This window comes from Centroberyx affinis, unplaced genomic scaffold (assembly GCF_046629955.1).
Source record: "Centroberyx affinis isolate AG114_WGS23_722 - 3 ecotype Tasmania unplaced genomic scaffold, CSIRO-AGI_Caff_v1 ptg000946l_1, whole genome shotgun sequence".
NCBI classification, from domain to species: Eukaryota; Metazoa; Chordata; class Actinopteri; order Beryciformes; family Berycidae; genus Centroberyx; species Centroberyx affinis.
In genome coordinates this window covers 371,284-383,296 of record NW_027279520.1, presented here as the reverse complement: position 1 = coordinate 383,296, position 12,013 = coordinate 371,284, and the positions used below count along the sequence as shown (strand labels likewise).

The 12,013-nt window shown below is 39.9% G+C and overlaps 1 protein-coding gene across 1 annotated transcript; it reads right to left on the bottom strand.

The window, feature by feature from the left end:
• Nucleotides 1-907: 907 nt before the first annotated feature.
• On the bottom strand, nt 908-11,050 carry tmem135 (transmembrane protein 135). The gene is made up of 15 exons (XM_071521937.1): nt 10,913-11,050; nt 10,090-10,217; nt 9,705-9,797; nt 9,449-9,482; nt 9,291-9,356; nt 7,734-7,780; nt 7,564-7,605; nt 6,991-7,167; nt 6,817-6,886; nt 6,536-6,703; nt 6,198-6,261; nt 5,989-6,065; nt 4,281-4,379; nt 4,084-4,151; nt 908-3,743 (listed from the first exon to the last, which is right to left on the bottom strand). Exons 1-15 carry the CDS (start codon nt 11,048-11,050, stop codon nt 3,602-3,604), a joined length of 1,413 nt encoding a protein of 470 aa, XP_071378038.1. The 3' UTR covers nt 908-3,601.
• Between the last annotated feature and the right edge of the window lie 963 nt (nt 11,051-12,013).

The following is a 12,013-nucleotide window of genomic DNA, read 5'->3' as shown; positions in this document are numbered from 1 at the left end:
TCAGCAGATCAGAAACCACACTGCCTCAGCGAACAACAGATGTAAAACAAATCATACCAGGAGCTGTGGACAGTGTATGATCACCCGCTCCTGGCTTATAAATGAAAGATCCCTCACCGGGAGCTGGATCTCCATATTTTGGGCCCCAACTGGTGCCTCTTCTTTTCATCAAGGTTCTTCAAGGTTCTTCTTTTTGGCACTGGTTGCTTTTTGTGGTTGTTTCTGAAGCTGTCTTTATGTTCTGACATAAGCCCCGACCACAAATCCCCAACTCCCTGAGTAAACTGGTAGTGGATATGGCTACAAATCCACAGCACCACATTACATCAGCAGGGCATCAGCCTGGATTTACAGCCTCATACACCTCAGCTTCTTCATATGAGCATCACATACACAGTTCAACTGTATTGTTGTGCATCAAGTGAACTGTTGAACTGCTTTCTAGTTTTGCAAAGGTAACTTCAAATATACAGATTCAGACTCTGTAGATGTATCCCTCATGGTGTTAACCTCAGCAAAGGACAATCCATGGTCAGGGAATATCTATGCATTGATAGAGAATGTCTTCTTTAGTTCAGACACACTTCATCTCCCAAAGTAAATGAAAACATTATGAAAGCACAGTTTCATTCTGGCAGAAATATTTGCAGAATTTTCCTTGTGAAACAGTAAAAACATTACATTGTTGAAAAATCAAATGAAACACCAAATATATTTCCTATCTTGAGGCCCTGAATCATGCAGGACTGTTGCCAATAAAGAATTCCAATAAAAAGTGGGTGTGTGAACAAGCAGAGTGTCTGTGTGAAAAAAAAAAAAAAAAACTAAGCAAAACCCAGCCATCTCACAATCAGATCTAAGAAAGTGATGAGCAAAATAAGAAAAACAATGAGGCATGCACCAAGATTCAACAAAATATTTTAATATAAAGTCAATAAACCATTTTTACATAAATTGCCAACATTTGCATCCAGTTATATCTGTAGTTCTGATTATAATTCTGTATGATATATTTAGTTAATATATCGCTTCATTTAAAACATCTCTGCACCAATCTAAACAAGCATTCCGTCACATGGTGTTTTTCACAATCATGGCTTCCCCTTTAAAGGGTGTGGAGGTCAGGTGTGTCTAAAGCTGGGTTGGAGAATTGGATGCCAATTTTGAAATAAGTAAACTGCCATTTAAACATAACCGCCAGAGATAAGGGCTATGTGCCAAGAAGATGTAGAATTAAACTACTTTACAAGCCAACTATCTGCAATAATCTCACAAGTGCCTAGAATAAAGTTTTCATTAATGGTCCACTTAAAAACCTGACAGGACACTCAGCAGTGTACTGCATGAGCTAAGCAATTCCATTTTACATTATCCATGGGAAATACCCATGGTTGAGATGAGCAGGGTTTTTTTTTTTTTTTAAATTATCATTATTTCATTAACTCCAGACCCACATTTACTGTTTATTGCCTAGGCAGTAAAACATGTAATTCAAAGCTGGATCAATCAATGTAGTTTATACTGGAGTAGTAGCAGTGAACATTTATTTTATGCACATTGCGCACAGCTAATACAATAACTAAGCTTTTATAAGCTCATGTGAACCAACCATGTTTTCCTTTCAAAACTGTGTTTAGGCATGTAAACATATTATTCCAGTGGCTGAGAAGAGTTTGGTCTGTATTAGTGGATATTCAGGGGAAAGAAAGACGTTTCTCCCATCCTGAAATCTGTTAAGTCAAATAGATGTAAAACTCCACAGAGAATAAATTGGAAAAGATGGAGGAGGATGACGGTGACAGTATGACTTTTAGGGACAATATATTGTCTAGTTAAGTGATTTGATTTTGAAGATCATCTGGAAATAAAAATTCAGATTATGAATTCTATGAAGCCTTAAATTTAGTCTTCCTTGCACTGTCAGTTGAGCAGCTCCATCCTGTGCATCAGTAAAAAAATTTAAGTCTTGGTTCTCTGTTGTCTGGGTTTTCCAATGCCATAGCTCATATACAGAATAATGCACATTCTTAACAATGGTAAATTAGTGGCCTGTCAATTGAAACACAAATCATTTTGTTCAAGTTTCTTTCCCCAAAATTAACTAGCTAATTAACCACCAAATTTTGTGTGGTCCTTGCAAATACATTGATGAGTCATTGTCATAGCAGTCAAAGATGTGGGGATGGTTCCTTTTACCTACAACAAAAATATCTGTTAAGAAAAGTAAAACCCAGATTGACCGTTTAACTAAAATGACAAATCTCATTGTTCTTATTACCGTCATGTCTAAATGTAAAACACAAATCAAAGTAATGGTAGATATTTTGAAAAAAAAAAAAACGTAAAATACCCAGTAATGTAATTAAAAAAAAAAATCAAGCATAGTAACTAGTAAATAGTTACTTTCCACCTCTGTGCTTGACTGTGCATATCTGGAATCACAATCCTTAACGGTACCATAAGCAGCACAAACTGATCATCATTTCTCATCGTCTACAACAGAATCAAATTTTTAATAAGGCTACATAATTATATATTTAATCAGTTCTGCACCCATTCTCTCATGGGAAAAGTCCAAGTCCATCTCAAGCTATTCCTCCCCTGAAGTCAGAGTGAAAATCAGGTACCTTCGATCACTATTCTTATTCTAAAAGGATTTATGAATATTGGTCAGAGTTAGTGAATTTCACCCTCTGAAATGAAGGCAATTACAACAACCTCAAAGACTAAGCAGAGCGCGTCAACTACCAACCAACCTACAGGTAACTTGCAAAATAAAGAAACATTACCATTAAAAGGAATGCTGTTGTCGTAACTGAAGTCTTATTTTTCTACTTCACTAAATCCTTGTCACATATTTTTTTCTCAATGCTTATTTGTACAAAAAGACCAGAATTTGATTTGCATGTTTTGTACTGAAATTATTTAAAAAAAAAAAAAATTTTATATTTTGCTTCATTTATTTTTTGTGCCTTTTTGTTAAACACTTTGTAACTGCTGTTTTAAAACTGTTGTATAAATTAAGCTTAATATTTCTACTACTACTACTACTACTACTACTACTACTACTACTACTACTACTACTACAGGTGCCTTGTAGATTTATGTCATCCTGCAAAATGCAGCTCAAAATACAAATGAATCATCGGGTAATGTTGATTACTCAGATGGCTTTGTAATTATTGGTATTTGCCGTGCCTTCTTAAGGGTGTGAGAAGGATTTAGAAATGCATCTCACCTGCGTTTAATATACTTGCCATTTTTCATGAACTTGGGTATTTCATTTATTTTAGCAGTTACCTGTATACGTTCAGCCACAATTTGTAAGTGTGCATGTGCAAGGCACACCAGACAGCACTCAAGACAGCCTGCTTTGGAAACATCTTGGCCCATTACGGCCTCGCATTCATCACACAACATCACCATTTCTGAGCTGCTATAACACCTTTTTAAAAACATCTTTAAGCCGGTCCATAAGAAGAGCCAAGCTGTGCATTTCTTATCGAGGTAACCCTGGAACCGAGGGGGGCGGTGGGACTGTGGTGATCCAACCCTCCTGTTCCCCCCCCCCGCCCCTCTGATCCCTGAGCCCAGTCCCACATCAACCCAGCTGGATGTCGGCTCCTGGTGGAAGCACTGTTCGGCTGGTGTAACGGCCGTCCAGTTTGGGCATAAAGCCCTTAAAGTCCCTGGAGGCCTGGGTCCCAAACACATCTAGCACATGTCGGTTCATCAGAGCAAACCTACGGGTGGAGAAAGGAATTGATAAAATTATATCGCTACCATTTTGAAAAACGCAAGTCCTACTGAGAGAAAATTGTTAATCGTTCGTAAATCTCATTGTTGAATATCATTGAAGTTTTTGGCCATCTTGAGCCCTTTACTTACAAAGTAGTAACATTTTAGAGAATGTAAAAATCAATGTCATCGGAGTACTGAACAACAAAATAAATAAGGCAACACTTTTCTATTTTTAAAATAAAACCGTTGACTATGATGCAAAAAAAATCATTACTACTAATCCTCAAACTAACAGATTTCACAACATCCATCCACACATCCATAAAAAAGGTTCTACCATACCTGCCCTTCGTTAACCGCAGGAGGAACTTCCAGTATGAAGGCCTGAGGTTCTGCACTTCCATCACAGCCTGTAAGGTGAGGAGTAACACACTATATCCATACTAAGCTAAAAGTCATGAGTATGAAACATAATTATGTGTGTGAGCGCGTGTGTGTGTGTGTGTGTGTGTGTGTGTGTGTGTGTTTGTGCTACTTACAGCTTGAAAACAGATGGCAGTAGAGATGGCATATAGGACTGTATCTGCATGAGGAAAGTAAGGGAACCGGCCGGCCTCAATGCCTTTGAAGTACATGGTCTGGAGAAAGACAGGTATCAAACAGGCTGTTAAAAAGGTAATTGGCCGACTCAGAGAGTTAGGCAGATTAGGCAATGTCACATAATGATTAATGGATTTCATTATATTTCTGTGAAAGGATGATCTATGAAATATAATTACCTTATTACAAATTATTTACAAATCTTGATAAGGAGATTATCCTTTCTAAAACAAAAATATACTGAAATCCATTAACCAATGTATCTCCTGCAGCATTAAACTCTTGACATAATGCAAAGAAATATTATCAGCCGAACAATAATTAAAAAGTAAAACAGTGGGTGAGGACTGCAAAATACCATTGTACAATTGCTTGTAAAATGCTAAATTTTTACTGCCCCCACACCCAAAATCTCATCCTCCTCATCATTGTTGTCATCAGACATATGGGGTGTCTGGCACAGTGGTGGTGAGAAGACGTGACTGGCCTGCCAGTTTAAATGCATCTTGGCTGTTTTCACTTTACGATCCATCAGAGCAGGTCTATACCGTAAATTAAGGAAGAGAGACACTTAATGCGTCGTTTTTAAATAATGCATCCTGGCGCGCTTACAGTACATAGAGGCACTGTACCAACTGTTCGCAGAACTTGGCCATATCCAGAATACATTTAAGCCTGGCGATGTTAAATGTTCCCCAAGCTGAGCTGATCAGCCTGGGGTATTAAAGAGTCTTTGTGGCTATTTCTGCAGGCTTCTAAATCTCCTCTAGATCAGAGGCACTAAGTGATATATCTGGTATGGACGGAAATATAGATCAGCAATTTTTCCAACATGTTGAGTGAGGTATTCCATGTTGTAGGATATTCAGTAATTACTTTTTTGTCCCATCCTCTTGAACCAAAAGTACATTTGGTGTGGATAGTTTCTTGACAACGCCATTTTTATGAGATTAGTTGCAGAGGTTTCTGGGATGCAACAGTAAAAATCTGCCTTAAAGGATAAGGCTGGTGTTTTTTAATGCATTGCTTACCGTCAACAAATCCTATGAAAATAACAAAATCAACAATGCGTTTTCTCTACTCCCGTTACTTTCTGACATCCTACGTACTGTTTTTAGCCATCAACTCGGAAGTCATTGGCTCCAATTGTAAGCTAAAAACCATGAAATACAGTTCACAAATACATAGTTTCAATTTTAAAAATTACTAACTGTTACCACGAAAAGTCAAACTGTTGTAGTTATTACCAAATCAAATTCAAACGGGAACAAATTCTTCATTACGCCGGGGACTATTTTCCGTGCTACGAAACTACTTTCCTGAGATCGCAAACGTCGTACAGAAAAACGTTTACAGCTGGCTTATTAAGTTGTTTGAGGAAAAAGTCGACTGGCCCGGTGCATCGCGATGATGAAATATGTTGCCCAGAGCAACGGCATGGCTCTTTGTGTTTTTAACCGTTTTTTTAATACAATGGAGTTCTATGGCTGCTGGGACATGGCTTCATTGGGCACCGGCTACATGGACGAGACTTGTTGGCAAAACAAAATCATTGCTGATTTTGTTATTTTCATAGGATTTGTTGACGGTAAGCATTGCATTAAAAAACACCAGCCTTATCCTTTAAGAAAAAAAAAAATGTCTTACCTCCACCAGCTTTGAGAAGAGGTACATGGATATTGTTGTGCTTTTGTAGAAGAACATCGAGAGACCAGCCAGGAAACCTTCAGGAGCACACGAGACAAAGACAGAGAGAAAAAGGGCACGATGAGAATAAATCAGCTGAGATATCCCAAATTCATCGGAGGACTGTTCTCAAAGGATTTAATTGGACAGTTAACACAATGCTGTCTTACCAGCTATGAGTGCATGGAGCTCATCGTCAAGGTTACGCACCCAACGCAGGAAGCAGCTTGTTCCCTGAGTGAAGGAGAAATGCATTTGAAAAAGACACATACAGTATTCACATGACAATTCAAGAGGTACGAGGGACAGGTGGAAAAAGATGGTAAACGTTAGAGAATATAGCTGTAAAACTGTGAGAAAGATCAGATAAAGGAGACAGATGATAAATAAAGTTTGTGTTTACGGGAGCGGGAAAGATTAAAGTTAAGCCTGGCAATAAATATGGCATACTATACATTAGAAGATAAAGACATGTAACAGACAAACACAGTGAGAGTGAGAAAGGTACCTTGTAGATGCTGACGAAGGAGCCTAGGAAGGCCCCTAGCTGGAAGTTCTCCTTGCTGCAGAAGAGAAAGGGGAGCCGGGAGGGTTTGGAGAACAACTGCCTGAACGCTGAGGGCACTTTAAGGCAACACTGAATCAGGTAGCCCACACTGAACATCCTGACGAAGCCCTGGACATTGCAATTTTTTTTTACTAATGACAACATGAAACATCATGGAAAAACATCATATGAATGAGAACAGTCACGAAAAACATAATATCATGGGTGAAAAAGGCTCTTACTTTGACACAGTAGGAAATGCAGTTGTCCTGGTAATGTTTACAACATCTATGTCTGGGACCATGTTTGCATCTGGATTAAAAAGAAAAAAAAAAAGTCAATACGAGGCACATTACATGTGTGTACACAAGCCCATGAAAATGTGTGTCTCTGAGTAAAGGTGTGTAATCTCTCACACTGATTCTAGCAGCCCTCTGGTGAAGGCAAGCAGGGTTTTCCTCCTGGAGCCGGGGCTTTCGGGTGACCCCTGTGACTCCTCGGTCTCGATAGCAGCCGTCCTCTCTGGGGGCTTAGGGTAGCTTTGCTCTGCCATGACTGAGTGAGTGGGAATCTCTTCCTTCCCGACAATGAACCTGGGGAGGAAAACGCAGGACAGTTCTGTAAGCTCCACCACGACAATGTCAGTAACCTCTCTGAAATGCCTTGAGCGTAGCATACGGCTGGGCGATACTGACATATATATATTTTAGACAGAATACATCGATATCGATATTTTGGGGATGAGTATTCCTGCTTTCAGAAGACACTTACACACAACAAAACTAGTAATGAGAGGCTAATAAGTTCATAAAATGTTATCACTTTACTGTAACACAGCATTTAAGACCAGGAAGAAGTAACATTTAAGTTATTTCACAATATTATGATAACCAAAATCCCAGACGATATCTAGTCTCATATCACGATAACGATATTATACAATATCGCCCAGCCCTAGCGTAGCATCAGTGGTAAAGTGAATAACTTACTTTAATGCAGAGAATGCAAAGCCTTTGAGACCATCTTTACACCTATAAAACAAAACCCATTTGAAGACAAACTAGCTGATGCTTTTAACATTTGGTGGCTTTTAATAATTAAACAAAATGACCAAATTCAACATTTCTTCATAACGATCTGTCCTCTGTGCCACACCAACCTGAAGAAGAACATGTAGAGCGATGCAGTTATGCAGAACAAGAGCACCTAACAAGGAGCAGAAACAGAAAAGAGGGCATCAGGACAACAAGCATCTAGCCTTGTAACTCATTTGCCTCCCCAGCAGGAGCCTGTCTCACTAAGCGAGCTTAGCAGGTTAACAAGCTAAATTTGAGCTTAACCCTGGCTTTTCGGTCACACAACAGCAGCTCACTTTTAACTGGGGTAGATCAGCATGGTAACCTATGCTGCACGGCTAACCTGCTCTGGAGCAGGTTCAGTTCAGGCTCAGATCAGAAAGTATAAAAGGCCCGCCTCCTCACCAATCAGCTCTCTGGAAAAATGAAGTCACCATTCATACAGGATCTCGATATGAAAAGAAACATTTAATTATGACCAGTAAAAATAGAACTGTACAGGGGGAAACTGTTGAATTAACAGATAGTAATTAGGGCTGTTAGCAGGACAACTGTGTTTACAGACCGGTAGAACCACTTTGCTTTCTGTGAGATTATTCCGTGATTTATAACACTCGATATAATAAATGTTTGTAGCATTTCCAGGCCATTGGCCCACTCTGGCTATAAAAGAGGGCTTCCAACAAGTAGCAGGTAGCTCACATTAGTTGACCATAGTTATCAATAGTGAATTAAATTTAGGCCTACTGTTGCATACCAAGTGTGCCGAAATTCTTTTGCAACAACTGAACTCATATTCCATCACTGCAGCCCTGGGCAAAATGAGGGCGACTTTGTGAATATAAAATCACTTCACGGACTCAATGTGATGACACAATATATCAATGAGAAGAAAACTGTGTCTTAAACATGGGCAGTGATAACAATTTACACATTTACACTATTTGCAATTTTCCTCCAGCAGTCCTCCTAGCCTTGGCAACACCAACACTGTTACTTTTCACTGTTATATGTTTTGGTATTGCTCATACTTATCCATTATAACACTTTGTTCTTCGAGAGGACACAAAGGTTATCCATTTCTTTCCCATAAGCACTTTTACAATCTACTACGTGTTGAAATTGTTGGCAGCATGTTTACACAATCCCTCAATTATTTATAGCGCATTGCGTCTTTTTATATTCTAGTTGTGTGCTTATTATTATTATATTTTCTTTTCCCCGCTGAATCATACTACGTTTGCCACTGCAATGACCTAATTTCCCCACGGATGTCAATGGTTTCATCTTATCTCATATTAAATGCACTGCTCTGGGTCTGTCCGTGTTGCATGTGATTGGCTATTCGTTACAAACCCTGCCTCTTTCATGTGAACGTGCTTACAGCTGGATAGGTAAATCCTGGGTTGATAGAGCCAGTTGATAACCAGCTATGTGAGACCAGTTATCAGGGAGTGCCAATGTTAGGTTTTGTGAAGCCAGCTAACAGCTTGCACTTGCTTCGTGAGACAGGCCCCAGATAAGCAATCACATCCATGATGTAAACTGACATTCTTTATATAGCCCCCATACATTACTGTAGTCTCCCACTATGTAGCTCCCATGTATTTCACCTCCCCACTCCTCCCTTTTCTTCATACCTCGCCGTGTTTGAGGGGGTTGACGATGCCTCGTGTCACTGCCATGCGGAACAAGGTCTCAGTGGCCTGACAACAAGATTACACAGGTACATTGAGACAGAAACAGGGATCTGTATGAACTAGCAAAATAATGGATAAGTGAACAGAGCAGCTCTTACCAGGTTTGTCATGTATATTGTCAGCAGCCCTCTCCTGGGAGTGGGGAGAAAGGGAGAGACAAAGATGCTTAATGTATTGAGGCTGCAGATAAAACACCTACACGGCAATGCTAATTACCCCGAGATGTATCCAACAGCATCCAACACCAGGCCCAAAAAAGCATGTGCCTTGTTGTGTAGTGCCATCACTTGGCAAATAGAGTGCAGAGAAGAGAGGATGGAAGAAGAAAGAAAGGGAAACAGACAAGACTCTCACCTGCTCTTGCGCTCTATGAGGATGGCGATATAGGAGGCAGGCAGCGCTGCACCAAACCCAGGTGACCAGGAGTAGAACCCTCCAAATAGTTTCCTGACGGTGGAAATACACAGCATCATTTCTCTCAATTCTCTTGAATTAAAAAAGGGGAATTACTTAATTGAAGAATATGCAGATATTGGTCTTATGGTTTGTTCAATGTTTTTAAGCGTGAGCAAAGCCTAGACTCTAACCTGTGATATAATATTGCCTAAACCTTGACATTGAACAGAGACTTAGTTTATGGGCTCACACATTGTTGGTTTGAAATATTACATTCAAATATGCTTCATATTTCAATAGTTCATTGATTGAGTCCTGTGTGACATATGTAGCAGCTGCTTACCTGAGAATGCAGAAGAAAACAATGTAGAGACCTCCATTGGCAGTGAGGAAAGAGGAAGACCGTAGGATCTCAGGGAGAAGCCGTTTTAGATAGTAGTCCTTCTTCCTTCTTCTTAGGATGGCTGCTATCTGCAATGCACAAATAGTTGGGAGACAGAGACAAACTCAGGACCTTTGGGCACATAGTGACTTGAACAGTCCTGAGAATGCTGCCAGTGCGAGTCGAGTTTATGATGAGTTTATGATGAGTTTATGGTCCCATCCCTGCTACAACACCCCTCCGACATGGCCCACAGCCGTGTCTGCAAATAGCCGCTTCTAAGCCATGTCTAGACCAACTCGCCTGTGCCTTGGTTTAACGATAGACATGCCGTATGTGTCTGAAGTTATGGTGTCTTGACAGAACTGGTGGTAGAGAGTCAATTTATTCAGATGACAGAATGCAGGCAATCAAGCTTAGCAGCAAAAAAGCACCCGGAACTTGACTAGCTCCGTGTTTGGCACTGCTAATTTCAACAAGTCAGACTGGCGAGCATAGTCTCGAGTTCAATTTGCATTCCTAATGTTTTCCCAGGTTAGCTAATGTTATTTAGCCGTACATGCAGTAGCATAGTTAAGCTGTGTGTTAAAAACAAGGCTTTTGTCACTGACATTGCGTATGTGCATGAACTTGAACTTCGGCTCCCAGTGTAACGCTACATAACCGCTAATATTTGCGACGTTCACTGGTAACGTTAACCAGTTAGCGTTACTTGGTTAACCTAGCTAACGTTAGCTTCGGCGTCTTCTCAGCCCATTATGGGGGGTCAAATTGTATAACTTACCAGATAAAGTGGTGCGTATATTTTAAAGGAGACCTCCAGAGCCCCCCTGGTTACGTCCAGAGCAGATTGCACACACGACGGGCTCCAGGTATGACCTATCTCGTAGCAGTTGTGCGGTATCTTACTGAAGGCAGCCATGTCTGTAGTAGCTGGTTGCAGGCAGCGGGTTGCAGCAGTGGATAAGCAGTGCGCGTTCACTGTGAGGGGAGCGCGGTCTCGCAATGCAAGAGACGTACACGACACTGAACTGAACTATGGACTGGGTCATTGGCACCTAATAGTGAGAATAACCACTTCTCTTAAGATTTTATATGCAAATAGTACATATAAAATTATATCAATCCAGATTCAAAAGTGTTGTATATCTAGGCCTTCTTTTTAATATGTGCCTAAAATAAAGTAAAAGGGGTGCATTGTATTTGTCTTGCCCTAAGGGAAGCCCATGCCAGCCACTAGAAGGTACTATTGTGCAGATATTACAGAGGGACAGTTATTGTGCATTCCAACAGATATTGAATTTTAGTTCATTTGTATAGAGTTTTTTTTTTTTAAACCAAATACACCATTTGGAACTGAATATATTATAACCTTATGTATTCACTATAGTATATTCTTTAAAATATTCACAAATGTTAAATGCAGTTTTTGGATGTTCAATTTCCATTTACTTTGATATCTGACAGGTACAAACTTTTACCTGTAAGTTATACCCAGCCTTTCAAAGAAGTTGACTACTATTTCAGTTTCAGTTCTCAAAAACTGAGTTCTCAAAACTTCATAAGAGACATGGACAGGTAGCCTACTTGGGCAGAGTAGGCCTACTTATTCATGTCAAATTGTCAGAATTAAAACCAGACGAATTAGCAAGCTTAGTGGATAAGATGAGTAGCTATGTGCATATAGCTGTATAAGCCGTGCTCTACTATAGTCAACAGAGTTGCAAGGTAACAGATTAGAAGTGTTGCCTAGAGGTTCAATAGACTCTCCCATACCTGAAACATCACAGGTTAATTTCCCTATCTACTTATTGCAGGCTGCTCTGGATAGGGCTTCAACTAAATTCCTAAATGCAAATGTAAACTGGAGGCTGCAGTAGAACCA